The sequence below is a fragment of the Diplodia seriata genome (genome assembly GCF_021436955.1).
Source record: "Diplodia seriata strain FDS-637 chromosome Unknown scaffold_2, whole genome shotgun sequence".
Classification (NCBI taxonomy): Eukaryota; Fungi; Ascomycota; class Dothideomycetes; order Botryosphaeriales; family Botryosphaeriaceae; genus Diplodia; species Diplodia seriata.
Genome location: NW_027117309.1, coordinates 1,187,749 through 1,215,631, shown reverse-complemented (window position 1 = coordinate 1,215,631; position 27,883 = coordinate 1,187,749). Strand labels below are relative to the sequence as shown.

Sequence of the window (27,883 nt, the reverse complement as noted above, 5' to 3'; positions counted from 1 at the left end):
GATACCTCCACGCCCCACAGCATATGCCACTCGGAGCTCGCCAATTCCATTACCAAAAGATGAACGGAGTCATAGCACCTTGGAGGAAGAGAAGATTGCTGTTGTCTACTTTGATAAGTGGAATCTTCTATCGGCTCTGCAGTGGTATGAAAGGGCCCGGCAGCGACTTTCGGATAAGATGTCCCTTCATCGCCACGACAATATCGAGATATCCATTGCGAGTACTTTGATTCGTCTCGGTCAATTTGAGGATGCTTCACGGGTACTGGATGCAGTGTCAATGGCCGCAGGCGAGGAGCCATCACTGAATCTTCGGTCCGTACTAGCTCAGTGCAGAAGCCTATGCTGCACTTCTTCCAAAGCATGGAGAGAAGCCGCACAATGTTTGGTCGCCATCAACGAGGTTTACGAAGACATCCCCGATCGTGGTCCGTGTGAGACGGTCCAGATGATTTTGAACTCTGGACAACTCGCATCTCTCTGGCTGCTCTTGGGCGACACCAAGAATGCTGATACAAAGGCTTCCAATGCGGTACACGAGTGCAAGAAGTTGTTGGACACGCAGAGGCTGGAACTGGATACCCTGGAAACCCAACAACGAAATCTCCAGTCCACTGAACAGCGACCGGCAATCCAGAACGAGAAGCATCAGTATCGACAAGATGATGTACATTCCTTGAATCCAAGATCCAACATGATTTCTACGGAAAACGAGGTTGTCGCCAAGAAGATAGTGCACCTGAAGGGTCGTATTGAGAACACGAGGAAGGCCTTGCTGGAATGCGAATTCCGGCTTGTCAAAACCCGCACTGAGCTTGGCTACATCGATGAGGCTTTCGAAAAGAACGAAGATATCCTTCACCAAATGAGGATGGTGTGGGGCCCAAATCACGTTGTCACACTCAGAGCTTCGAACTTCCATTCGAAACTACTTTTACTCCGAGAAGAATACAGTGAAGCCGAGGCGACGTGCAAGAACTCCCTGAGATATATGACAGATCACCTCGGCTCCGAACACTATTTCACCCTGGACTTCGTCGGAACTCTGGTCAAGATCTACCTTACCCAAGGCAGATGGAAGGAAGCCCACGACATCGCAGAAAGTTTGGTTGTACGAAACAGGTCCGCTATTGGTGAAAACCATCCGCAAACACTTGAGAGTGAAGTGGATCTCGCCTACCTACTTGACCTAGTTGGTGACACGGTTACCGCGGAAAAGTTCCAGAGGAGTGTCCACGAAAAGTGCGAAAAGATCCTCGGACAGCACCATCACACGACCCTGATCAGCAGAAGTCGACTTGCCAGCGTGAACTTCAACGCGGGAAGTTTTTCAGACGCCGAAAGACAAGTAAGAGACGTGAGCGAATACCTTGATTCGAAGAAGACAACGGGAGACAATCGTGGAACCTTCAGTGTTGCAACAGCCAACAAAGTCATAGCATCTGTGGCAAGGAGGCTTGCAAGCAGATACAGAACTGAGGCCAGTTCGAAAGAAGATCCCGAATCGAGAAAAGAGGCCAAGGGACATTCCGATGAGCTTTTCAAAATCTCGGAAGATCACATCGGTGAAGCCGTCAAGTTCCACGCGGGTGCTCTGCAAAAAGACCATGCAGAAATCTTGATAGGACGCTTCGAACAGTATCTCATCAAGCGCGACAAGGAGGAAAGGGTTGACGACAGGCTTTTGAGGGATTTACACGACATTCTGATAAGACGACGACCTAGAAGTGGTAGCTCGCACCCTGAGATCGCCGCTATGCAACATGAGTTATCTTTGAGCTATGCCAGCATTGGTGGCTGGGAAGATGCTCGCAGACTAGGGATCGCAGCTCTGGAAGCTCGGCTTCAAGCATTCGACACATCACATCCAGATGTCCTCAGGAGTAGACTGCAACTGGCTCCGATCCTCTGGTGCGTGGGCCAGATGGAAGAGGCTATCAAGCAGTTGGTGCGCGCTCACGATACAATTTCCCAATCACCAAGCAGCTTTCCCGCTTTTGACTTACTTTCCATAAAGGGCAACCTCGCCAATGTTTTAGCGGAAGTTGGTGAGGATGAAAAGGCTGCGAAACTCCAAGAACAACTTGTCAGCGAGTCGAAGGGCAAGAGCAATCATCTCGCTACTCGAAACGATCTTGCATTCATCTACCAGAAGTCGGGTCGGTTCAAAGAAGCGGAACACGAATATGATGAGATTGAGAGAGAACTGGACAACAGATGCTCAATCACTTCTACGAAGCGGGATCTTTTCGACATGATTGTCAAATCAAACAGGGCTTCTCTTCACATGAAGAAGGCAGAGTATGCACACGCAGAGAAGCTTCAAAGAGAGGTGAAAAGAAACCTGAAATTGCACCCGGCATATGGGGAGCTGAATCGAGATACCATCACATGCAGGTATAATCTTGCATTGATTCTCAAAATGAAGGGGGAAGACAAAAAGGCAGAGAATCAGCTTCGAAAGGCACTTGAGAACATGGAAAGACTAGCTGGGAAGGATCACGTTGAGAGCAAGGATATGAAGGCAAAGCTTCAGGAGTGGGCCAAGAGCTCAGCTGGAAAAAAGCCGAGAGCACATATGCAGAAGGCGTTGAGCGGTCGTCATCGTCGGGACTCAGGTTGTGTTGCACCCGACTGATCATGGTGGAAGCTGGTTTCCTACAACATCTTTTGATTCTCTTAGTCCTTGCCCAGAGCATCTCTTTGTATTTTCAGGTTATATGCAATGATCCTATGCTCCCACCAAAGCGATGATCACAAGCCAGAGGGGAGGGAGGCAAGAGCCGAAGTTGCTTATCTTCAGCCTGCTTCCATGGAAAATCGTCGTCAGCTGCGGCAGCCTACGGACATCCGTCAGGCTGGATCTTACGCCAGTAAGCATTTCAGCTGACACCATTGGACGGGCTGACACCCAGTCGTTGATGCACGATGAGCCCCACGATGAGAGCTGCCTGTTTCAGCATTCGGTTCCGCGCTTGCTTTCTTTTTTTTCGTATTCCCTCATTGGACAAAGGCATTACCGTGGCTGTGGCACCTTGGCGCATGGCGTACTTCATACGCATCGCGAACGGTGATCATCCGGTTGGCCGGATCCAATGAGTGAGACATGCATAGCAGTGCCGAGTCTGCGTGTCAGCATTCTACCCGGGTGGCGTCACGGAGATGATAATGGGCACCTGATGCAGACGCCCTTGTGATCAGAGTTCATCCGTCAACCCCACGGACTTCCAACTTGCTGGGCTCAAGGCGCACTTTGTTTTTGTTTTCCACGTCGTTGATATGAAGCCACGCAGAATGACGTGCGAGACCCAGCTTCCGGCTTGTGTTATCCAAACTGAGGCTGAAAATTGGCCCAAGTATTGCTTCTTATTATGATCATTAATTTGGAGATCCCTGATGGTGTGCGGCAGATTACGGGCCCAGAGCGTGTGACAAAGTGGGGGCCTGCCGGTGAGGCTTTCCAGCCACTCGCTAACGACAGACACAACTGTGCGATCGTTGCCTTGTCTGAGCCGGTTTTGAAATGCTGTTTGTGGGTGCATGTGAAGTGCCTGCTACGGTAATCAGCCCCGCCTTGTGCTACTCTTGAGTAATAGTAATTAGCATCAGCCTTGAGAAAATGCTTAAGGCTATCTCGGGGCTCAAATGGGCTTTTCAGCCCCGCAAGGCTAAGTATTTGGTCCGAACGTGTCCTCCAGCAATATAGCGACAAGGCCGCTCTTTCCCTCTAGCTACCCAGAGTTGCAGAGCGCAACTTACGCCATGGCTCCACCTCATGTACCTCAGCTAGAGCTTGACGCTTCCTTTCCGCCTGGATTTTCCAGTGTGCAATCCCGGTCAACGAGCGGGATATTTTCGTTGAGCCCGACTATCACCGAGCTGGGAGCACAGTTCCGGAATCCGAGCGACATTCTATCTGTTTTATTGATCATCGGAGGAGATATCGTGCAGAAGGCCATGGCACAGGTATCTGGCTCGGGACCAGCTCCGGTGTGCTTCAGCTTTGGATGGGTTTCATACTCTTTCATGTCGCTGGTCAATCTTCTTGGGGATGGTCGACTTATGCCGACACCGGACTACCCTTGCAAGGTCATCAACATGGGCAACGGATACTACAGAGAAAACAAGAGCTGGTTGATCGGACGCCTGATGCGCGATAACGAGGCCTACATGACGAGAAGGGTGAAGACAAAGTACGAAAAAAGCAGAGCCATGCGAATCGCCATCTACGACCCGTCACCGCACACCCCCAAAAATATCATCCGCCCAGTCCACCTGACGGTGACTGTTCTTCAACTCGCAGTTGCTGCTATCCCTTTCGCGCTTTACGGAGACTGGAGCTCACTACTGGTAACAGCAGCGGGAACAGCACTGGCCACTGCCATGGGCATACTACCTCAATGGAAAGCCGAAAAGTTCCCAACAACGCGCGAGTCCGACAAGACCATAGCCATCACTGCCGGAAATGGATCGAAAGACATCATCATCGTGCGAGGCACCGGGTTGGGAATGGATCTTGAGCGTCTCGCTGCTTCTGAAGGCCCACGCGGAACGCGCCCATGGGAACACTGGGGAATCTTCAAGCGTGGCAGCAAGAAGAATCCGCAAGTAATCACTTTCAATGGCCTTCCACTGGACTTCTGGCTTACCCGAATCGTCTGTGCGTTCTTCGCCCTTTGCTGGCTGATGCTTCTGATTCTGGTAGCCGGAATTCAGTCGAACACCTGGTATCTACTCATTGTTGGTGCCATGGGTATGTTTCAGAACGCTTTCGTTGCCGGATTCACCATCAGCCCTGAAGGCCAACCTATATCGCTACTGTTCAAGGAGGTGATCTACGGCCACAAAGTCATGGATGCGCTGATGGACCTGGAAATCAAGCTTGAGAACGACGATGAATACAACAGAGGACGCCGATTTGATATAATTAGGCCGTTGGTGAAGGAGTTCTTCCCTGGGGACCTGAAAGATGATGAGACGAAGTGGTGGAAAGGGGAGAGGAGTGACTACGATAACAAGCGAGCGACAGAGGAAGAGAAAAGAGGACGTCCACGAAGCCGCTGGGATTTCGGAAAGTTGCGACCAATGACACCCGATTCCATCCCCTCTACGGAGAGGACGGATGCCACTATCAAACATCCTTCAATGGATATGGATAGTAAAGCAACCATTACAGCACCGGGTCAAGTTTTCAGAAAGCCAGAAGTAGGATTCAGACGTTATGAAGAGACGGATCCTGACGACAGAATCTATCAGATTTCTCATGGTTTGGCATAACCCGACTTTGCCTATAACGGGTGCTTTCTACAACTTAGTTCTGGCCAAAGGCCACACATAAACAGCTTGCACACCTTGGTAACTCTCAGAATCATTAGTATCTGTCCATTGAAGGGTGTTTGTCTCTATTTATTGTCATATCTACTTGCAAAGTTGGTGAAACATATCGAATATTTCGGGAGTCTGATGTTTAGGGAATATAAACTAGCAAATCGCATACAGAACATATTCTAGTTTGCAAGTGTTTCTAGCCGCTCTTCCTGACCCTATTCTGGATCACCGTAAGACTTGAGTTGCCTACAAACGTTTTGACAATAAGGAATATTGACTACCTAGGGTGTTCTTCATGCCACTATCTGTGACCTGGCGATCCCAATATTCCTGCACGTCTACCCTTGGACACATGTTGCTTAACTTGAGCAACTAGATGATGATGAATGATTTGACCCGAGTGATACTAGGCCGCTTCTCCCTGAAAGTTCTCCGTACAGCTAAATAGAAGCTTAAGTTATACAACATAAAGCTTTCTAATATTGGATCAGGAGTACAACGATTCGTGGGTACGCGGTTGGATGATATGGTGTGTGGCCGTAGGAAGTTTCTGCATGCCTCACTAACGGATGCTGTTTTGGCTGCGAAAGGTTGAGAGTTGGTTACGAGTGATTGAGAGAAAACAGTATGAATTTTCATTTAATGACAACAAGTCGTGCACGAAGCATGCAGCCATCATCCTAACATGACTCTTCGGTGAGTTCTCTCATAGCAAGAGCGAACACTCGTGGATTGCTGACATGGAATATCTGCACGTGAAGCGGTAGTACGGGACAAAATATACGGAACTTGAGAAAGCACATGCCATATGAAAACGGTGCCGCAGGCTCCACAAATACTCCCAACACAGCAATGTGCAATATGCAGCCACTGTGTGGCGCGGCGGAGATGATAGAACTATGAGTGGAGAGGCTAGAATGCGGAGATCAAGTGCACAGCCCGATAGACAAGCAATTTGGGCAACCCAAGAGAGCTTTCCGGACGGTAGGCTATCACTTGTCACTCCGCAAGTGAATCAAGCCTTGTCTGCTCGGAATGTATGTTTTCTGCCTTCCGATAGTATAGAGCCTCCTATGACTCACTATACTCATCAATGGGGACGGATGTTAAGGCTGCCTTCAACATCGAAAAGTTCCAATTACCTGGGTAGTGGATGCGGCAAGCAGGCTGCATGCTGCGGGTCCCCACGCGGGCATAGCCGCCGTTAGGTATCCACAGTAGCGGGGCAATGCAAGGCTGGTCTGCAAGGGAATCATCGCAAGGCAGCGCGCCAAATTTGCCTTCGGTGGCAACTTGCACATACAATTCGTGGGCTTGAGGCACCAATAATGTTCTGCCTCAACCGCAAGAGTTGAGGCGCATAAGTTGCTGCGCACGATAGGTAAATGCATCATAGATACCCTGCGCTTCCGGTGAGCGATTGTAGCCTTGATCCCTTCAACGTCTTATTAATTGATCAGTCGCGTTGTGCCACAGATGCTTGGCCCTACCCTCCAAATGTCGACTCGAGTGAGTACCAGGCCTATTGAACAATGCCAGCCGCCATTGGCTTCGGAGTATGATAGAATCTGCTACAAAGTGCCAATAGATGTGGCTCTAAGGATGTATGTTGAGGCGCATGTAGGTGGAGTTGCTTGTAGTTCGCAAGGGAAAGGATCCGCGCAGTCCGTATCCCCTTGGCACTTGAATCCGGGGCAGCCCCAGCTGCAGGTTGCCGTCCACGTTGCATCAGGCTCTGTTATTGTGTATGTTTGGGTTCCGGCAACAGCATTGCTGCCAGTCGGGGTGACGGTGACGGTAGTACGAGAGACGGAAACCGTCGCTCGTGCCGTTGGCGACGTAGATGGTGCTTGAGGTGGCGCAGCTGACGTCGTGTCCCTATGGTCGCGCGGAGTCTGTTAGCTCATGTCATGTCGCTGTCGAAGAGGAGTTGTTGCATATACTTGGCTTGCTCCTCTTCTCGACGTTTTTGTAGCTCTATCGGTACGACCGTAGAAAGCACCAAGGCGATAACAATGATAATGCCGGCGCCAATCAAGAGCTCCCGTAACATTTTCCGATTGAAGTCTGCGCAGCAGACGGTAATTTGATTCTGGGCTCTTTCGTTCTGGTTTGCCTGTCTGTTTTCTATGTCTCCATTGGCTCGATTTCCACTGCGGTCGAGTTCCTGCAGTGAGATAGATGTAGGGCTGTCAGTATCCGACATTAGCTGGCGATCAATTAAGCTCAGGTTGCGTGTACTGCAGATTTTAGCTGCATAGTTGAATGACCACACTTATAACAGGCCCATCAGGCAACTGTTCGTGGCATGTCAGGCGACCAGACCGGTCATCGACTGCCAAGGCAAGAAGGCGCAGCCTGCAAGGCGGATTTCTACTTCCAACTACGGCTCCAGTAAGTACGCTAGCGGCTTCGGCAGCCCTACACGCTGTACGCACTAGGACACTTGGCTAAATCGACGTCACTACTTCAAGAGTGTATGCGCTGAGAACAGAGCGAACATCTCAATCTATTTCAATCTATGATATACGACAGTGATATTCTGTAGGAATTTCTTCGGTCTATATCTTCTCCAAGGGTCTTATCTTTGGTTGTTGTCAGCCTGCATGGCGAAATGATTAGGTGCACCTATGATCAAAGGGGAAGAGTTACACAACGTCAGCCCCGCTCTCCAAAACCCAAAACAGTTGAGGCCGTGCCCCCCTTCGTCCACATGGTGCATAAGCAATGCACACGATTTGGCAGAGGCTGGAAGAAGGCTATGGTAGGCTGCCATTGCTTGGCGTTGGCAAAGTTGGTTGAGAGGCCGGCTCGGCTGGTTACTGCATGCCTTACTGGTTGGTCGATCTTTCGGGCTGGGTTATCCAGGGTGTATTCGAAGGCGGGGTTCAGGCGCATTTTGTCCTTTCGCACCTTCCGAAAGGCTCACAGCCCTCGCAGTGAGGCGGCTGACACTATGGGAGACACGAATAGGACTTGAGCAAAATTTTTCTACCACGGCGTTGCCTTGAAATAGCCACGTATGCCGTGGGGAGTCCGACTGGCAAATCCGGCGACCATGAGATGTCGGGACTGGAGGTTTTTGGCGCGGCTGCCAGTGCCTCTCAGGCTTCCGTCTATATATTTGAGATCATATCCCTCATTCAAAGTATTCGTGAAGAGCTCCGAGAAGCACCTCGACGAATCCAGAGCCAAATTGAACGTTGGACTTTCTTCACTTCGTCGTCAAATCGCTTGAAGCGCACGACCTCCACCGCAACAATCAGGTTCAGAATTGCTTGACTCGCCTGCGAGAAAACATCACCCGTCTTCAGAAAACGCTCAATCACAACCTCATCTACATCAAGAAGAAATCGCTAAAGCGGTATTGGAAGGCATTCAAGGCTCGCAAAGCAGACAACGAAATCCTCAAGCAGTTCAGCATTATCGAGTCAGACAAAAGTAACCTGGTGCTTTATCTCACTGGTACTCTTGGCATCGACATCAGGCGCATGGCTGAGAGCAATCCAACTGGAGTAAGCAAAGCGAAAATTGGGTGAGGGTGGCAAGGCTGATTATTTCACTGTCAGGAAACCTCGAACATTGGCAGAAAAAGGGAGGAGGCCCCGAAGAAGTCAGCGACTAACCCCGTGCGAAGGACTGAGGACACAAGGTGGCAACAGAATAACATGCCTCCAAATCAGAAGCACCCTGGTGGTGACAGCATAATAATCAAGGACTCCACCGTCGAAGCTAGTGGGGACTTGACCAATGAGAGGGCAAACATGACAGATGAGTCTGTGAGAGGCGGTCCGTTCAACGTTCATATCGAAAACAGCGGAGTTACAGGTAATGGAAGTAGGATGAAAAACAGGGAAGGCAACGTCAAACGATAGGCAGTTAGTCAAGAGGAAATCTCCACCGATACCATGGATTAACGTAACAGCTGCATGAATCATAGCAGAAATTGAATTCGAGAATGATTACAGGGCAATTTTTTAGTAAAGCTCAAGTGAACGGTATGTGATATTGTTGGAGTAACGATGAAAATCGATGAATTGGTACTACTGTTGGAGGAGTGGCATGAGGAGCAGAAGAGGGCTACCACGGGGGTCGCTTATATACCCTGCTCCTCGCTGACTAAGCTATCTACTGCTATCAATGCTCATATTCCAACAGATATGCACCATGCAGGCTCCATTGAGTTCTTATGTTGCACGTACCGTTGGACAGAGTAATACAAGCGGATGATGCCATAGAAGGACTGCGGGGGGTTCAGGAGGATGCCACAGATATATTTCCCAAGTTGCTCTACTCAATGATGAAGAAGAGCGGTTTGAGTCACTTAAGCGGCGAAGTCCTACACGTATGCATGAGCGCTGGCGAAGCTTGAAGGCTAACATTTTCGACATTGTGCCAATCACTTTCAGAGCTCTCTCACTTGTCACACCACTTTAACGTGGTCTTTTCTGTCAACGCTTACTATAAGCTATTGGCAGAAAACCGGAAGCACCTGGATCTATCTTTTACAATGCTGCGTCGTGTGCCACGAAAGAATTGCAGGAGAGCAACATGAGAACATGGAAATGGTTGGAATCGAAACGGGCCAGTGATTTACAATACGACAGAGCAGACTCCATTGCCCAGGCCCGCGGTATCTGTAAGGTTGCCCAATATGAACCGTCACAGAATACGAAGCTTTGGCAAGCTCGTATCAATGCATTTACTTGATTAAAAGCTCATGCATTTTCGCTTGCGTCCGTGCACCTACGCATTGCCTGGGAAGGAGAGCGGCCGAAAGAAGTGATGTTGTCAAGTGGTGTTGAAAGCTGGGGCGCGACTCATTGGCATTCGGTTGGGTTCGGGGCACGAGTCGTGTGGGGCCAACTGAAATTGCGGCGTTAAGCGGACTCACCACCATCAACGATCGTCACCGCCATGCAGAAGCGCTCGCATCAGTGGAGCTCGCACCCAAGCCGAGACCGTAGCGGACCCAACGAACCAATCTCCGAGACCAGGAATCGTATTTGAAGTCGGAAGAGGCCGGTCGGAGGCGGCTGTGGGCCAATGGTATCATCGCCGGAAGCTTTACTCCACGTGGCGGACGTTGCTGAGGGCGAACGCAGCGCATATACTTTTTACACAATGATAACTGCCTGGCAGGGAGCGCGCCGCCTCGACTGCGGTATTAGCGGGCATACAAACCACGACGCAGGGAATTGCCGACGATAGCAAGCCGACGGCGGCAAGTGCGCGTTTGCCCACGCCGCCAAGTCCCAAGTCCGGCGCCGAAATGCATCCCAAGGCTTGGGATATCTTCTCTCCGGAAGAGGCGTTCGCATGGCAGACGGTCGGATTTCGATTTGCTGTGGGCGTCGGATGCAACGGTCGGAAAACGCAGGCAGGCGCATGTCGTGATCGGGCGGCGGATGTCGTGATCGCAGCGCGGCAGGGGCGCCCTCACAAACACACCCATCAAGCCCTCGCCAACACCAATCGCAAGCCTTGGTTTTGCTTGCCCATGCGCCGCCAAAAGTCATTTCCAAGCCTTTCTGCACCTCCCCAACGCCCCATGCATATCCCTTCCGCGGACGTCTGCAGCCCCGCGCTCGTACCCGTCGGCAGTGAGCGTTGTCTCCGGCAAATGTAAGCGTGTGAATGGCGTTGCAGTGCGAGCCTTCGGTCGGGAGGTCGTCGGGCCCTTTTGCAAGTAGGAGCCTCCACCAGCCAGAGCGCAGACGCGGCCGTGGCAAGCACGCCATCAAGACGTTGACAGGATGCGCGCGTCAAAACCCGCCGTCGTCTTCACCCGTTTCTGCCGTGACTGCCTTTCTCTTCCCCCAGTCTGCCGCTCTGTTTTTCCCGTGTCGCAATCCCCGTCAATTGGTTCCCTCCCGTGGCAGTGACAATGACGGCTGAAGACAAGCAGCCCGTGTACGACGCCGAGTCGGCCGTGATTTCTGGCGATTCGTCCACAAGCGACACTGCAGTGGACGACAGCTACGAGGTATACAAGAAGAACCAGGGGCTGCAGTATACCGAGGCCGAAGCAAAGGCGGTGCTCCGCAAGATCGACTTCCGCATAGTCCCCGTCCTCTTCGTCACCTACATGCTGCAGTATCTCGACAAGGTCAGTACAGCCGCTAGCCCCATCCGTTCCCGTCTGCAGTCTCGAATACTGACCATCTCGTGCAGAATGGAATCAACTACGCCAGTGTCTACGGCTTGAAGGCGGGTACCCACATCGACGGCAGCCAGTACTCATGGCTCGGTACGGACTTCACTTCCTTCTATCATATCAGTTGACCCATCATGCTGACCCCGCTCAGGCTCCATTTTCTACTTTGGTTACCTCGCGACGCAGTACCCGTCCGGGTACCTCATGCAACGGTATGCGCGACCTCGACCCATCCAGCAAACCCACAGCCTACGCGTACTGACCGCGACCTGCATCAATCCAGATTCCCCATCGCCAAGTTCCTCAGCTTGACCACCATTGGTGAGACATTCTCCACCGAAACGCCTTCCCCCCAGCAAAAGCGCTGACCAAACATCGTTTCCCAGCATGGGGCATCGTCCTGATAACCACCCCTGCATGCCACAACTTTGGCGGCATAGCGGTGAACCGCTTCCTGCTGGGCGCCCTTGAGGCCGCCGTCAATCCCGGTACGCAACACGCGTCCCGTCTTCCCACCTTTCCCCGCTGCGGGACTAACCATCTGCGCCTGCGTCTAGGCTTCGTTTTGATGATGGGCATGTGGTACACGTCGGCGGAGCAGCCCCTGCGCCTGGAGGCCTACTACTGTACGGAAGACTCCCCGATTCCGCCCCCCCTCCACCAAACAAGTGGAGCCTGAGACCATCCGATCAGAGCACGCTAACAGGACTTCCCAATGCTCAGGCACGAACGGCATCGCCACCATGTTCGGCGGGTAAGTCCAAACATGCCACCCCACCCAACCACAACGAAGAAGCAACCAACGGGGCTAACCCCATTCGCAGCCTCATCGGCTACGCCATCGGCCACATCACGTCCGGCTCGCTGGCGCGGTGGATGTACGTCTTCATCATCTTCGGCGCGTGCTCGATCGCGTGGGGCGTCGTGTCGCTGCTGATCCTGCCGGACCTGCCGTCGACGGCCAAGTTCCTTTCGGAGCGCGAGCGGGCCGTCGCCGTCGAGCGCGTGGCGGCGAACCGGCAGGGCGTCAAGAACACGGCGTTCAAAAAGGACCAGGCCGTCGCCTTCCTGCGCGACCCCAAGACGTGGATCCTGTTCGTCCTGGCCGTCGGCGCGCAGGTGCCGAATTCGGCGTTGACGAGCGTGAGTTTATGACCCATATTCCCTGTAAACGACCGCGTTTCTGACTGCGAGGGAACGAAAATACAGTTCACCTCCCTCATCGTCAAGTCCTTCGGCTTCGACACGCTGGGCACGCAGTACCTGCAGATACCCGGCGGCTTCGTGCAGTTCGCGGCGCTGCTCGCGGGCGGCTTCGTCTGCACGTACTGGCCCAACTCGCGCTGCATCACCATGATCGTCGCCAACGCCATCTGCATCCTCGGGTCGGCGCTGCTCGTCGGCCTGCCGGCCAGCAACAAGTGGGGCCGCCTCGTCGCGCTGTGGCTGTGCTACTTCCAGGGCCTCGGCTTCAGCATGTCGCTGACCATGATATCCTCCAACATCAGCGGCTACACCAAGAAGCAGCTGACGGGCGCCATGATCTTCACTGGGTATTGCGTTGGTAATATTATTGGCCCGCAGACGTTCAGGGACGGTGAGGCGCCTGGTTACCACTCGGCGTATGTGGCTATGCTGGTCGGGTATGTCGTCAAGCTGGGCGCCGTCGTGGTGTTGTACGTGTACATGTATAGCGTGAACAAGAAGCGCGATCGCGAGCAGGCGGGCATGAGCGAGGAGGAGAGGGAGAAGGAGGCGATCGAGGCGGGGATGCGGGATATGACCGAGATGGAGAATAAGGGCTTTAGATATATTTTGTAGAGGGAGGGTGGTTTGTAGGAAGGCTGGTTGACATGGTGCAAAAAAAGAAACAGTATCAGGATTGGGAAAATAGGTTTGGGCTTTGGCACGCGATAAAACCATTGGCGTCGCCATGAATGCATTTCTTTTGCTTTCTCTTCAAAGTCTTGAGAAGGTGGCTGATCGATGTACATGAAGCCTGGCTCGGAAGCAACCGAAGCGCACCCATGCCGCATAACTACTGCTTTCCAAGGTTCCTTGGATCGACTGCCTGGCGCAAGCACTACTCAGGCCTGCCGGGGACCGCAGCAAGATCACACTAAGGGATCTAGCAGGAGCGACGACCCGTCAACCAGGTTTCCGGAGGTACCAAGCAATGCTCCCATTAGCCTAGGCACACAGCCGAGAAAAAGATAAGCTGGAGCACGCGATGCCGGACCGATATTGGTGATTGACGAAGTATTGCCGTGTAGCCGTCTGTGCTCATACATCGCCGCACAGCATACGCCGTACACCTACCCAGTGCGGCGAAAGGACGCGGTCGATGCAGCTTCAGCACTACTAGCGATGGAATGGAGAAAGGTGCAGAAGCGTGCCTGGCGAGCCGACGCACCGCTAGGTAGGAATCGAGCGGGGAGATGCCGAATCGCGCCAGTAACCTTAATCCAGCCCGCCTGATAGAAACACATTGTCCCGCTGCGAATGATGATGCCAACGAGGACGCAAGCAGCTGTCGTGTGAAGGGTGCGCTGACGGCCGGAGATCGTGGGGGTGGGGGCGGGATGTCGTGCTGTGCGGCTCAGCCTAAGGCTAGCTGATGTTTTGGGTCGCGGTTGATGGTCGCGTCACGGCTCGCCGCTCGCACGCAATCGGCCACCAGCTCAGCAAGCGCAAAGGCGTCACGCCCGCTCATTCGCACGGGAAGAGAGCAGATAGCAGAATAAACCGTCCGTATGTCGCAATCTGACCCTAGTACCGCAAACGAGATGATCTGTCCCTTTTACCCCAACCTCTGGCCGTATTTCACACAGCCCGTACTTCTTCAACGACCCGCCGTCTCTTCTCTCGCTCTCTCACACACACGCATTCTCCACACCACCGACAAGGCACCACGGTATCAAGGAAAGCCCGGAGAAAATGAAATAAAGGCATCGTTTTCCAGCCCTCCTCCGTCATACGATACTTCCCCCCCCCCCTTCATCATCACCGGGGTCTTCCCGAACGGCGAACCGTTTACACAATCAGCTTTGGTCTCAGCTGCCCAGACGCGAAAATCCCCCAAAACACCCAAAGAACTCCTTGACAAGGCCCGAATGAACGCCAACATACTCCCACCAAAGACAAAAAAGTTGTCGTCACGAGCTAGCTTCGCTCTGATCTGAATGACTGACTGACTGACCTCTCTCTCTCCGCGTGTCTTCTGCTTCTCTCTGACTTTCCCACCATATCTCTCGTTACGCCATGCAGCCAGCCCACTCCACGTCGTTTCGTCCCCGGCCGGCCGTATGTACCCCCCAAATCGGTAGCCACCGCCCGTTGAAGCCGGTTACCCGACGCCCCGACGCGACACATCCTCTCCCTATTACGAGACGAAAATCCTCACTCGCCGCTGCCGCTGCCGCTGCCGCTGCCCGGCCGTACGCTGCTGCCTCTCCCGCCTCCCTCTAGCCTTCTATCGTTCGCCCTGCCTGTCGATCACGACACGCCCACACACAATACACAATGATAATTGGATGGTGGTGGTGGTGATGAAGGATGGCAGAAGCCGGTCGGAGTGTGGAAAGGAGAAAAAGGAGACAATGAAAGCAAAGGATGGATCGAAGTCTGAAGAAGAGGAAAGAAAAGAAGTCGCTCTCGCTCAGAACTGGTAGCGATTACACCTGGCGACGCGCCTGGTGATGTCGCGAGCAGCCAAACGCATCTGCAGCTGGCCCTCGTTGTACTCCTTCTTCAGCTCGAACATCTCGCGCTTCTTGGCCTCGATGACGCGCTTGATGCGGTCGAGCTCGTCGCTCTGGCGCGGCGAGTCGGCGCGGCAGTTGGCCACGTACGGCGAGTGGTCGACCGCCCACTTCTCGTAGCGCGGCCAGTTCTTGTCGTCGACCCCCATCGCCGAGCCGTGCAGCAGGTCCGTCGGCCAGTAGGCGGTGCCGCCGCCCGTCGCCGCCAGCGCGTGCGACAGCTGCCCGACGACCAGGTCCGCCATGACGGCCTGCTGCGCCTCGAAGACGAGGTAGACGGGGAACATGCGCGCGCGGTACCGCCCGGGGAAGAGCGCGCCGCACACGGCCTCGACCAGGTTCATCAGGAAGCCGCGCGCCGACGCGTGCTGGGCGTTGGACGCGGCGCGCGCCTCGTAGTTGACCGTGTACGCGACGTCGACGAGCGGGAAGCGCAGCGGCTCCTGCCAGTCGGCCGACGCGATGCGGTCGAGGCGGGCGTGCAGGCGCTGGCAGAACATCTCGAGCTCGGCCAGGCGGGCGGGCGACGGCGCGCCGTACGGGCTGCTGGCGGGCGCCAGGTACTTGCGGCGGCCGGCCTTGGCCAGGTTCTCGTTCCAGCGGTCGGGCTGGCGCTGTTGGTCGACGGTGAGGGCCAGCTCCCACTCGCCGGTGCGGGCGTAGCGGCGCAGGGCCTCGATGACGTCGAACAGCTCGGCGGGCGACGGCGACTGGCACAGCTCGTCGACCAGCACGCGCTGGTAGACGCACGGCTGGTGTTGGGCCTGGCGGCGCAGGCGGTCGAGGGCCTGCCCCGTCTGCACGTCGTGCTCGGCGTCCCACGCCAGGTTGCCGTCCAGCAGCGCGTGCAGCACGCAGTTCTCGGTGCTGGCCAGGATGTCGTAGCAGATCTTGCGCACCGACGCGTGCTTGCTGCCGACCAGGGCGTCCGTCGCCCGCTGCACGTCGCGCAGCACCGCGTCGATGAGCTGGTTGTAGCCCAGCCGCAGCGCGTGCACGTACTCCTCGCGCGACTTGTCACGTGGCTGGATCGCGTCGACCTGCAGCGGCTCCTGCGGCCGCGCTTCCTGCTGCATCGCGTCGGGCTCGATGACATAGCGCACCGACGACGCCTGCAGCTCCGAGTCCTCCTCTTGCTCGATCTCCTGCAGCCGCGCCTCGTCGTGCTCGGCCGCCAGCCGCATGCTGTGCTCCAGCGAGTGGCAGGTCAGGACTGGGCGTGGTCAGCGAAGGAAAAAAAAAAAGAAAAAAAGGGACGCCAAGACGGCGCTGGAAGCGTGGTGTTGAGCAGCAAGGTGACACGGGCTGGGGTGCACAGGGCCTGGGGCGAGCGGGGGTGCGTGTCGCGGGCCGGGCTGGTACGCACCGTGAGCATCGTCGTCGTCGAAGTGGGCGGGCTCCAGGCGGATGCGCTTGGCGGACGAGTCGGACTGCATCGAGGACGAGGAGCTGGCCAGCGAGTCGTAGGAGCGCTGGCGGGAGGACGAGGACGAGGCCATGTCGGGGTGGTTGTGAGGGCGAGAGGGGGCGGTGGTGGGTGGCCTGAGGCGCAGGGCGGGTTGTGGAGTCGTCGCTAATCGCGTGGGTGGCGGATGCCAACGACCGGCGCAGGCAGGAGACGGAGGGTGGTGGTTGTGTAGCTTGCGAGCGTCGAACCTGAGGCCCAGGACTACTTGAGGTCGATGGCGGAGCGCCCCGATTGGGAGGGCGCGGTGCAGGCCCCCCGGGCGGAGAGCGAAGTGGAGGCTTGTCGAGTGCGTAAGCCGGCGGCCAGACGGTGCACCAAGCGAGTCAGGGCGCAGGCCCCCGTGAAACGAATGCCCTCGAGATCGCTGCCCGTTGGGTGTGACCGGTGCGCTGCTGCCGCGCTGCTGACCTCATTGCTCCTCACTGCTCCCTCCACACCAGCCCGTGCCGTCTGCTGCCAGTGCCTGCCGCTGGAGGCCGCATTCCCCACCATGCGCGATAAGACGCTGCATGCGGTGAGGCGATTGGCCTGTCCATGCCCTGCTGATCGCGCCGCAAAACCCGCCCCGACTCCCCAAGCTTCCCAAGCGCCCGACGCCAAGCCCTCGTCCTGTGAGCGTGAGCGATTTAGGCGATCCAAGGGTGCATTGCCAAGCTTCGTGCTGCTTCTTACTTCCAACAGCTATCGCGTGCAACGGCTATCGCGTATAACGGTCACTTGATCGGCTTCTCCAGATGCTTCAAGGAGATGCCCTGTCCGGTAGAGGCGTTGTAGAAGCTATAGATCTGCACACAGTAGTGTAGTCCACTCATGTTCCGCTGCAGAAACGGCCAAGATGCTCTGATCTCTCCGGCTGAGAGCCGCACTACGCTGGCCGCCGCCTCAACCGGGATCGGCTCGTCCGGGTCGATGGCGCCGGCACTTGACCAAGCCACTTCAGCTGCCGGTCCCGGATGCACATACGCCGTCAGCACTGTAGCCATGGTACCTGAATAGCTTATGTGCCTGTTTCCAGCGGTACTCGACTACATTCTCTGACCACCCTGCTAGATACAGTCTTCGTTCCCTTACCTACACAATACTACTCTGGAAGATCCGGACCATCCACATCCAGTACGCCGCAAGCCACTTCCGCTGCCCTGACAAATTTTTACTCATCCGCGGAGCCAGATCCAGAGCGTCGGAAGTGAGCAGGCGATTAAACGGTGCGAAAGCAATAGCCGGACGGTCTGGCTTCCCCGGCGATTTCACTCAGTAGAGAGCTACGAGCGAGATGCCATTACATAGTAAAATCCTTTCTCTCGCAGCAAAGCATGCCGACCAATTACGGGAAGAGAGAAAAAAAAGCCCCGCTGCGGCGCGAGACGAGCCTTCCCGTTCACGGGGCGGGCAGCAGGATGGAAATGTTATTCTTTTCGATGCCCGTCAGTTGTCGTGCGTATCGCAATGCACACGCCTGTTAAGCTGAGACCCGAGAGGGCCCCAGCGCAATTTTGTTTCGCGTTGCTGCTGCCGCCGCTCCCTTTTCCTTTACCTTTTGGGACGATGACGCTGCCAGCAATCACCGAATGCTGCGTATGATTGGAATCAGCTGTGGAGACCAATTCACCTGCGGCGTCCGGAGTCAAAAATAGCATCCGCGTCGTCCAGCTTTGCGACAGAGAGTGAACGACACGAAAGCAAAGATGCCGTATTATTCCTCTAGTTCCTTGGTTGTTGGACACGGCCCCTGATGAAATCAAAAGCCGCCGAGCCCCGCCGATCCACGAAAACGCTCACTCTCACTTGCACATCACAACAGCAATCGTCGGTTGTTGCGTCGTTGCGCCCAGGGGCTTGCAGCAAACTCCCCGCCGATCATCTAGATACGCACAACCCTCCTATGAGCTGTTCAAAACCACCACGACTCCCTCCCGTCCACGCCATCACCGCCACGCCATGAATCGCCCGTCTCCTGAAGGTGGCTTGACGCCGTTCCGCGCATTAGAACCGGGACCACGTCCGCGGGTGACGACGACAACAACGACGGCAAACCTTACGCAGATGCAACCCGACTAACCAACGCACGGAGCCGGCGACGACGATGACGACGCCGCCGCCGCCAAAACCCGAACGAACGAACGAACAACTCGACCACGCACCACGTTTTTCTACGGCTTGCAGTCCTTTCTTCGCCAGAAATAGCTTAAGCAGCGAAGACGCAATCGGCGCACCGCGCCCCACCAACCGCGACCGCTTTCTCAAGGACCGTTCTCGCCCCCTCCTCCCTCTGTGCCTCCCTCCTCCCGTCCCCTCTCGCTTTTCCTTTCCCGGCTTTTCTCCCGATCGCCCGATCTCCGGCTGTGCGCGATCTTTCGCTGTTTCCGTCTCGTCCTGCATATTCGCGTGGAGTTGATGTTCGTCCCGCGCCGACGGTGACTGGCTCGCTAACAGGCCTTGTGCCTTGTCCCTGAGAGGGAGAAGAGAAGGATCAGGAGAGCGGGAGCGGAACAATCCGGACTGACTGACTCCCGTACCGCTGGGTTTTTGACTTTTTCTGACTGACAACCTGCTCTGATCCCTGGCGGAAGGTGTACCTACTGTGTACTCCGATCCCTCCCCGGCGCAGACTACTACCACTATTGACCTGGATCCACAGTCACGTCGGTGACAAAAGAAATTGCCTACACGCATCTGCCTCGCAAAAAAAAATCTCTCACCGGGCGGGTAGCTGAATACAAAACCCGGACGTAAATGTACACGACCGGATCTTGGATTCAACTGCCTACACTGACTTGGTAATGCAGTATTTGTGTAGGGTAAACGCGGGGGTGCAATTTCTTTTGTCACCCGCCGTGCAGCGGTCGCAGAAGGGCTAAGTAAACCCTGTACGTCTGTGCCGAGGATGCTAATCTTCCCTCGTGGGGTGATTGGAGACCCAAAACTACGCAGGCGTACGAGGATGGAGAGAACGGACCCCTGCTCCCGGACGACGACCCGGATGTTGTGTAGTCGGATGACGATAACGACGCCTAAGCTTCTTTACAATCTTTACTCTATATCTTCTTACTCTCAGTCTCTGACTGTATTCTTTCTGCTCGTCTTTCTGCTCGCGGTGCTCACGGTCTGGGCGTGCTTTACTTCTTCTATTTCTTATTTCTTCCTGTTCCTACTAGCGTGCTCTGACGGCATGTCTTTCACGTACTAGCTTAGATGGCTAATACTGCTTCTTCTAATGGTGTTCGGGATGGAATTTAAGGGCGCGCAGACTTCAGTGTTATGACTCGGGTGGTAGAGCGGGCTGGCTTTTTCTTCTTACCTTATGGCGCTGTAGTCCGAGATGATGGACGGTCTGATGTTAGAGTGTTTCTACAGCGCGCGGATGTCGAGCTCGACTATATCCGTAGGCATGGTGGTATTGCTCTGCGAGGCAGACGTGGATGGTGTTGAAGATCGAGAGCCGCACATAGTAATTTACCCAGAATAGGACACCCAATTGGGCTTAGTCCCACTCTGCTGTATGATAGTCTGCTAGCTGTGAAGCCCATTCGCGGGTCAATCTATTAAGGTTTCAACAGATGGTCTTGATCTTTTTGTAACCCGCTGTGCAACGGCAGCGGTTTGACCTCAAAGTATGCAGCGCATTGTAACACGACCGAACGCGGATTTTATGGGGAACCGACAGCTTGCCAGCTGTCGGTTCATATTTCGCTACTTCTACAGCTACATTTTGCTGTAATGAAGTTTTGCGTCCTTTCGCTGTGCATGCGGCGGGTGACAAAAGAAATTGGCCGTCCCACATCCACCACTCCTGCTCTGGGTAACTGTTCTAAGATCTGGACATAAATGTGCGCATTTAGCGCACATTTATGTCCAGATCTTGTATTCAACTACCCTTAAGTATATATAATGCGCGATCTGTAGGAGGCAAATTTCTTCGTATGCATATTCTGAGGATCAGACTGCGTGAACGGCTAATATGCGCCTAACGGTTACATCGAAGAAGTCGAGCTCCATGCAATGGGCGACCTGAATCTTAGTTTACAAAGAAACAGTGCGAGTGACGTGTCAGTGTTTGAGGTGGCCTTAACATAGAGAGGCATCCCAAGTCGGGGCCAAGCCCAGCAATGCAGCTGCTTGGCGAGCACGCTATCTAGTCATGAATCGAAGGATCGTACTCCCAAACTGAGTCAGAAATGCTTGGCTGACGCATTGAGCTCTGATGTCTCCCAGCTACTCACCACCTCAGCAGGACCACAAACCTCGTCAAAGTAGCTCAGTCGTGTACTCCCTATGCATTCCCAGCCTCTAGCAGCAAAGCGAAAGCCCTCGGGCAAGAGATTTCGCGTGTGGCGCTCTCCCTAAGTCCGGTAAGGCCGAGAGCCAGTAACCAAGGAAAAAAAAAATCACCACCACCCCAACCAACACCAAAAGAAGAGGACTATCTCTATCACGACCAGCACGGGACTCGAACCCGCAACCTTCCGCTTAGGAGGCGGACGCGCGACCATTGCGCCAACCGGCCATTGATTGATGGTGTTGTGATGTTGTTGAGTTGGGAACGGGCAAAAGTCGATATATCGGCCACCACCACGCGCCACGCATGCGCACGCAGCAGCAAACATGAACAGGCGACGCAGAGCAACCTGGGAGCTTTTGAACGAAAAAATTACGTCGTGGGGCGGCCGAAAAATTTATCAGTGAACTCGGGCCACTTCGCCGCATCCGGGAAATGGCCGAGAGTTTTTCTCCGCGGCAACCCAACCAACACCAAAGCCGATTAGTGCATTGGACATTCGACCACGGCCGGTTCAGTCGACGACTCGAGGAATAGCGGAGGGGCAAGATAGAACAAGGGCTATGTGCTGCCGGATTGAGGGTGGTCGAAGTGTAGCTCAGCGCCGTGGACAAAACAAGACGCCGGACTGCCGGATAGCCGCCGCGACTCTTCCGAGCAGTTTGTGGGGCTCCACAAACTGCTTTCCTAAGGGCCGGGCCGATGGACTACCTAGATCTACGGGTCGCGATCGATAATACGTGGAGAGAGGTTGGCCACTGCATGATGGGGGACGGGTGGGACCTGAACAGAACTTTTGTACGAACCGGACAACAATGGACGACGATGCAGAACCGCCGCAAGACAATTGTTCACTGGACTCTGCTCCTCCTCTTTTCGATTGTTTGCATATCTACCTGTCATCAAACCGTTGCGGGCGTCTCGTGTCTCCAGCAAACGACGCTGCGGCCATGGCCGCAGCCCAGAGTGCGGAACCCGTGTGTGTCGTCGGCGACGTGTTTGGAGTCGAGGTCCTTGCCCGCAGGCTCGTCTCTCCAGATTTCAATCCTGCGCCACGATCGTGTGGATTCGGCCATGCGCGCAACCCGGAGCGCTTGGTCCATGTCCGCGACCTCGAACAAGACGACCTTGGCGCGCACCTGGTCCGCAATCTCCAGCAGCCGTGGGTAGAACACGTCTCCGCCGTCCACGGCTTTGTCGTCGGTCGAGGCGGGCGGCGGCACCAGCGCCAGCTTTGGTTCGTAGTTGCGCACCGAGCGGGTGGTCGTGTGGGTGAAGGCGTGCGGGGAGATGTACGGCGGGTTGGATACGAGGACGTCCCAGTCGACCATGTTCCTCTCGCGCAGCAGAGCCATCAGAGGAGGTGCGGCGCTTCTTCCTCCGGACAGGACATCGGCCAGGGCGAAGTCCGTCCGGCTGGATCCGCACCGGCGCGCGTTGTGCCTGGCCAGATCTACGCATCGTGGCGACACGTCGATTCCCAGCAATTGGACATGCGGAGCGGCGTCGCGGAGCAGGTCTTCGAAAAGGAGTGGTATGCAGCCGGTGCCGGTGCAGAGATCGAGGACGCGCAATGGCTTGGGGAGAGCAGGGGATAAACGTTCGGCGAGATAGGCGACGGAAGCAGCCGTTTCCTGCCTGAGGGACCAGATCAGCAGTGCGATCGCGAAGATAGGCAGACTGAGGCGTACCTTGGGATGAGCACGCCCGGCCGGCAAGCAATCTCCAAGTCGCCGAAGTACTCTGTGCCGAGAATGTACTGCAGCGGCCGGCCGGCGGAGCGGTCGCGCACCATGGCGCGCAGCCGGGCTGGCCAGGTGGCCGGAGCGGTCTTCACGGCATGCTCACGGAGCCAGCGCAGCTCGTTGCGAGCGGAAGCGATGTCGCGACAGGCGAGCAGCAGACGCGGGAGGAGGCAGTCGACGCGGCGGGCGCGCCGGAGCAGGCCATGCGGGATGCGTGGCATGGCAGGGCGGGAGAGTCGGGGAAATGACAGGCATGCCGGGCGCGGGACGAGTGGAGCCCTGGACCGGAGGCTGGAGCCGTGCGGATCTTGCATCTCTGCCCCTGAACATCATCACCACATCCCTTCTGGAACCCGGCATTGCTGGAGATACGCTCAGACGCCGCGTCGAACCCGGTTTCAGCCATCCTCATTTTCGCTTCACGAGCGCTCCGTTGCTATCAACCCACTGCAACCCGCCGTCTGCGCCAGCTCACTTCACCACACACGCTGCTGGTCTCGACGCTTTTCTGTGAAACGCCGTTGAGGCGCCAAACCCCAGATGCCACACGATCAGCACGCTGCCTCCGTTCTGCCGGGACGATGTGACGTTGACAGCCAGCCACTGACTGCTTCTCCGCATTCGCTCGTGTTCGGCCCAGCCTCCCGCCAGCCACACCTGAGCCCCCCGCGCACCCAACCACTCGCTTCCGTCTCTTAGACCAAGTTCCGCGGCATTGAAAACGGTACTAAGGTCGAGTCTCAGTCTGGCACGCCGTCCGATCGTCTGCGAAATGGCCGCCTGAACACCCTCGCTCAAATGCTTCTGGAAGCTTGCCTCTGATAGCATGAATTCTTAATTGCCGATTCGCCTTTCCTCGTCATTCATTGGGCTCGCCAATTTCTGGTGAAGCAGCAGTAGGGCCGAGCCACCTCGCGTGTACGCAACGCTCCCCGTGACGAGCTGCCAATCGGTCGCAATCGCCTCCGGCTTATTACATCCGTGGGCACATATCCATCTCAGCTCAACCGCTAGCCTAGCGGTGGCCCAAGCGCCTGGTTTCAACGGCAATACCACCCCTTTAATCGAACATCTCCCCTTCTCCGATCTCCGCTCCCGTAGCCTATATCCTTGTCGTCCCTCTCTCGCTTCGAGCCTTACGGAAAGTCTCTCTTTCATTCCATTCCTTCTTTTCACACATTCGGGCACCATGCCGGCCACAATATTACCAGCGGCGACCAGCCATCCGCTCTTTGGCGCCACCCTCCCCGGAAAGGACCAGGACGACCCCGTGTTGAAGGCCGCGCAAGACATCATCTCCCTAAACAACCGGAAAAACAGATCCCTCTGCCACGTCTCGCTCCCGCTCTCCCTGGAAGCCCTTCCGTACACCTCCCTCGACTCAACCCACGGCCGCTACTACCGCATCTCCCGCGCCTCCCTCCTCGGCAACTACCCGGAGTACTCCAACTACGACGGCATGTGGGACACGGTCGTCCGCATCCGCCTCTCCCCGCGCAGCAGCAACCACAGCACCGCCGTCGAGGTCCGCGACGGCGACGCCTGGCTGCCGCTCGGCACCTACCTCTCGCGGCTGCCGGCCGTGAAAGAGTACTGGGCGGGACCGGGCTCATCCCCGTGGCTGCAAGATCTGGAATGGCGCAGCAACGGGCAGCACTTCCCGCTGCTTTCGCTGCCGGGCGAGATCCGCAACATGATCTACGACTACAGCGCGTCCTTCTGCTACCCGTACGCGTTCGAGCAGGGCTTCAACTACATGGCATCCGCGGGGACCGACGGGCTGCTGTACCGCGAGTACGGCGCGCGCGGCTCGCACCTGCGCGCGGAGCTGTTCGGGCGCGGCCGCGTGCTCAACGGCGCCGGGCCCGTCCTCGCACTGCTGCAAACCAGCCGCCAGGTGCACGCCGAGTTCGCGGCCCGCCTGTACCGCAACATGGACTTCCGCTTCCAGGCGCCGGCGCCGCTCGGTCGCTTCCTCGCGTGCAAACCCGACTTCCGCACCCTCGCCAAGGTCTCGCTGCAGATGACGGCGTGGAACCTCGTCAAGTTCTTCGGCGTCTGGCTCCAGCAGGCCGAGCGCCCGTGGGGCCGCCCCGACGCCGCGTGCCTGAAGGGCTTGCGCCTGAACGAGTTGGAGCTGCGCCTCGGCCACCGCCAGAACTTCGACGACGACGACGGCTACCGGCTCGACGCCGTGTTGGCGCCGTGCTGCCACCGCGTGCTGGCGGGCTTGATTCTGTGGGCGGCCAAGGACTATGTGCGCGACATCCCCGTGGTTTCGGTCGAGGGCTGCGTGTCGTCGAGGGTGAAGGCGGCGTTTGCGCAGCTGTTGGCGGACGAGAGGGCGGAGGTGCCGTCGGCGGTGACGCAGTGGGACGTCGTTGGCAGGTCGGCGAAGCTTGTCGAGAAGGGCGAGAGCTGGCTGGTCAGGACGGATTCGTGAGTCTCGCCCCCGGATTTGTTGTAGAGACAAGAGCTAACGATTGATAGTGGTCTCGGATGTGAGCTCCTCGACCATGAGCACAGCTGTGCGGATATGGGGCCGTGCACGGACGACTTTTGCCTTTCCGAGAACAACTTCACCCCCAGGAAGGCGATCGGAAGCTATTCCTCTTCCTCTTCGTCGACGGCCGCGCCGTCGGCTTAATCGGGTGCATCCGGGTGATGTGCAGTTTTCTCCGAATCCCTATCTCTGGCGTTGGCGTTTCAGACGAGGTTTTTGAACGAAGACACGTAGCGTTGTGGATTCTTCGTTGTAGTCAGTACTTCTATTCCACTTTGTTGGGATTTTGGTTTTTGCTTGGAGCAACCGAACGGGCCGAATGGCGCGCATATTTTGATGTTGACTTGTAGTTTGGATACCCATGTAGTGTTGCTTTGAGCATCTGGAATCATTAGTCATGTTTTGGTTGGGGCTTAACGCTTCACTGAATTCACGTCATTCAACAATACTCTGATCAGTGACGTTAATAACCAGTAATGGTCGCATACGTTCGTTCCCTTGGCACGCCCCATGGACTCCTCAGACGCTGCGCGCATTTCAAAGAACCCTTTTCCGCCTTTTTCGCGAGTGACAGGGAGATTTCATAAGTGTATCCGTACAGGTTGATCAACTTGCCAAATTTTGCTACCCAATTGCTGACACTATAGAAGTCCACTAATCACAAGCCGCATGCTTGGCCACGAAGTATGTTCTTTCATGCTGTAAAAGGCTGACTCATATTGTTTGTTACTTTCCTGCAGTTCCTTGGTGCCGCACGGCGCGCTATTGCAAAAGACAAGACACCTCCATGATTCATGTGCTCCTGAACTTTTGCCACTGGTTCTCAGTGTGCGTTGTCCGATGAGGTCGCACTACAGGTGACCAAGAAGTGAAATAGAAGTGACTGACGTTTACAGCGAATGGCACAATATCCAGAGTTTGCGTCCACGAGACTCTTAAGCGCCCACGGACACCTTTACCTCAGCCATTTGTATCAGCTGCAGTGTCTGCCAGCGAACAGGTTGGTCGCTATCTCCTTTGTTACTGCATACATTCTCCCTTGCTGCTTATAAAATCTCCATTTTGCTCTTAACGTGCACTTCCACGGCTGTTCCAGTCACCCGTTCCCCATTTCTACCTCGCCGATCGAGTCACCATGGCAACATCCACAAATCAGGGACAGTACGTACTTCAGCAAGTGCTCAGGGCTTGATTCATTAATAGAAAGTATCAGGGACATCGCGCCTCCAGGAGGGACACCACCGCCCCACACTATGGACATGGAAGACCCACCCAACGTGCCAGAGCTTGCATCCACAAGGTCCATCGCAACCAACGCGCTTTGTTCCCAGACGGCGGGATTTTCTGAGCCAGATCCGCTTCTGGATTTGGTTGACACCCTTCTTAACCTTACCACGAGTCCAGATGCTGATACACAAGTCTCATACACCATCACTGCCGTCGCTCCAGCACTTTTGGGCGCCACAACTGGTTTCGGGCGCTTTTATGAGGTCTGCCGCTATTCCTGCGTCCGGAGACACAATCCGTTGACGGTTCTTGCACGCATGAGGCTCGATGACAAGGGTGACGTCCTTGTCTGGGAGAACTGGAAACGGGTCGACTTTGCCGACTGGGTGTCCGTGTTTCCACGTTACAAACAGGATCAAATAGGTGTGGGATCCTGCTTCTGGACGACCCGCTATATCTGGCATCGAAGCGGAAAACCATTCCGTCTTCTGGACCTTCCCAGAGAGCTACGGGACATGATTTATGAAGAGTGTGCGACATTCTTCTATCTGCGCCGCGGTCTTGAAACCCATTGGCAAAAGGGGTGGAACTTTTGCCCCTACTATGCACTATATTACGATAAAAAATTGCTCAACAGCGAGCACGGGGAGAACGGAACCATTATGCGAATGGAATGCAATTACGGTGGTCGCATTCTTAATGGGGCCGTCTCCCCCATTAGCCTTCTCCTTTCCAATAAACAGGTTTCTCGTGAGTATAAAGAAAGGATGTGGAAGAGCTTGGAATTTCGCTTCACCAGCTACAGAGACAGCTGGAAGATCATGAGTGGTAAGGACCGTTTGGAAGCGATCCTTCCGCAGTGGAGTTCGGTTTCCCGAGTTTGCCTCGAGCTGAACACTTCGCACTGCCTCACGCTGCTGGGCATCCCAGTCCTTACTTCTGAGCCCATCCGTCCTCCCGGACCTAGCGCATTTGTGGACATACTTAAGTCGCTACGATTATCCCACCTAACAATCTTCATTCGCCATCAGACCGGAGAGTTTGTAAATAGCAGGTACACCAACATTTATCGGAACGCCTGTCCGCATATCCTCACCGGCTACGTCATCTTGTACGCGAAGACTGTCTTCTCAAGCATCCCTCATGTCCAGTTGACTGGCTGCATCAGCCCCAAAATGGTCGCCCAGTTCCAGCAGATGTACAAGGAGGAGCGCGCAGGAGCAACCCCGACACTGACAGAGTGGGACGTTATCGGGCCTTCCACGTACCTCAAGAAGAGAGGCAGGTCATGGATGCAGCATGAACTGTACGATTTGGATCTTATGCGACAGTAAGTCGCCGCAACAGCAACAGTTCCACAGCGCAGCACACTGACTCTTCCCAGGGGGGATAACCGCTTGTGTTTTTACCTGGATGGT

General features: G+C 55.4%; 7 protein-coding genes and 1 non-coding gene across 8 annotated transcripts; 5 read left to right on the top strand and 3 right to left on the bottom strand.

Annotated features, from left to right (window-relative positions):
- Positions 1-381: 381 nt before the first annotated feature.
- SLS55_001738 (uncharacterized protein) lies at positions 382-2,638 on the top strand (the record flags this gene model as incomplete). Its single annotated transcript, XM_066773227.1, has 2 exons — positions 382-388; positions 414-2,638. 2 exons carry the CDS (start codon positions 382-384, stop codon positions 2,636-2,638), a joined length of 2,232 nt encoding a protein of 743 aa, XP_066635794.1.
- An 885-nt stretch (positions 2,639-3,523) lies between these two features.
- Positions 3,524-5,277, top strand: SLS55_001737 (uncharacterized protein; the record flags this gene model as incomplete). The annotated part of the gene is made up of 2 exons (XM_066773226.1): positions 3,524-3,532; positions 3,967-5,277. The coding sequence occupies 2 exons, from the start codon at positions 3,524-3,526 to the stop codon at positions 5,275-5,277; spliced, it is 1,320 nt and encodes a 439-aa protein (XP_066635793.1).
- A 5,938-nt stretch (positions 5,278-11,215) lies between these two features.
- On the top strand, positions 11,216-13,306 carry SLS55_001736 (uncharacterized protein; the record flags this gene model as incomplete). The annotated part of the gene is made up of 9 exons (XM_066773225.1): positions 11,216-11,437; positions 11,503-11,578; positions 11,637-11,697; positions 11,769-11,806; positions 11,872-11,973; positions 12,043-12,111; positions 12,209-12,239; positions 12,310-12,628; positions 12,695-13,306. The coding sequence occupies 9 exons, from the start codon at positions 11,216-11,218 to the stop codon at positions 13,304-13,306; spliced, it is 1,530 nt and encodes a 509-aa protein (XP_066635792.1).
- A 1,837-nt stretch (positions 13,307-15,143) lies between these two features.
- Positions 15,144-16,745, bottom strand: SLS55_001735 (uncharacterized protein; the record flags this gene model as incomplete). Its single annotated transcript, XM_066773224.1, has 2 exons — positions 15,144-16,459; positions 16,613-16,745. The coding sequence occupies 2 exons, from the start codon at positions 16,743-16,745 to the stop codon at positions 15,144-15,146; spliced, it is 1,449 nt and encodes a 482-aa protein (XP_066635791.1).
- Positions 16,746-21,146: 4,401 nt separating this feature from the next.
- SLS55_001734 lies at positions 21,147-21,218 on the bottom strand. Its single transcript has one exon. It is a non-coding gene; the product is annotated as a tRNA-Arg (tRNA).
- A 674-nt stretch (positions 21,219-21,892) lies between these two features.
- On the bottom strand, positions 21,893-22,785 carry SLS55_001733 (uncharacterized protein; the record flags this gene model as incomplete). Its single annotated transcript, XM_066773223.1, has 2 exons — positions 21,893-22,628; positions 22,682-22,785. The coding sequence occupies 2 exons, from the start codon at positions 22,783-22,785 to the stop codon at positions 21,893-21,895; spliced, it is 840 nt and encodes a 279-aa protein (XP_066635790.1).
- Positions 22,786-23,924: 1,139 nt separating this feature from the next.
- SLS55_001732 (uncharacterized protein) lies at positions 23,925-25,178 on the top strand (the record flags this gene model as incomplete). Its single annotated transcript, XM_066773222.1, has 1 exon — positions 23,925-25,178. The coding sequence occupies one exon, from the start codon at positions 23,925-23,927 to the stop codon at positions 25,176-25,178; it is 1,254 nt and encodes a 417-aa protein (XP_066635789.1).
- Positions 25,179-26,491: 1,313 nt separating this feature from the next.
- Positions 26,492-27,799, top strand: SLS55_001731 (uncharacterized protein; the record flags this gene model as incomplete). Its single annotated transcript, XM_066773221.1, has 1 exon — positions 26,492-27,799. One exon carries the CDS (start codon positions 26,492-26,494, stop codon positions 27,797-27,799), a length of 1,308 nt encoding a protein of 435 aa, XP_066635788.1.
- Positions 27,800-27,883: the final 84 nt, after the last annotated feature.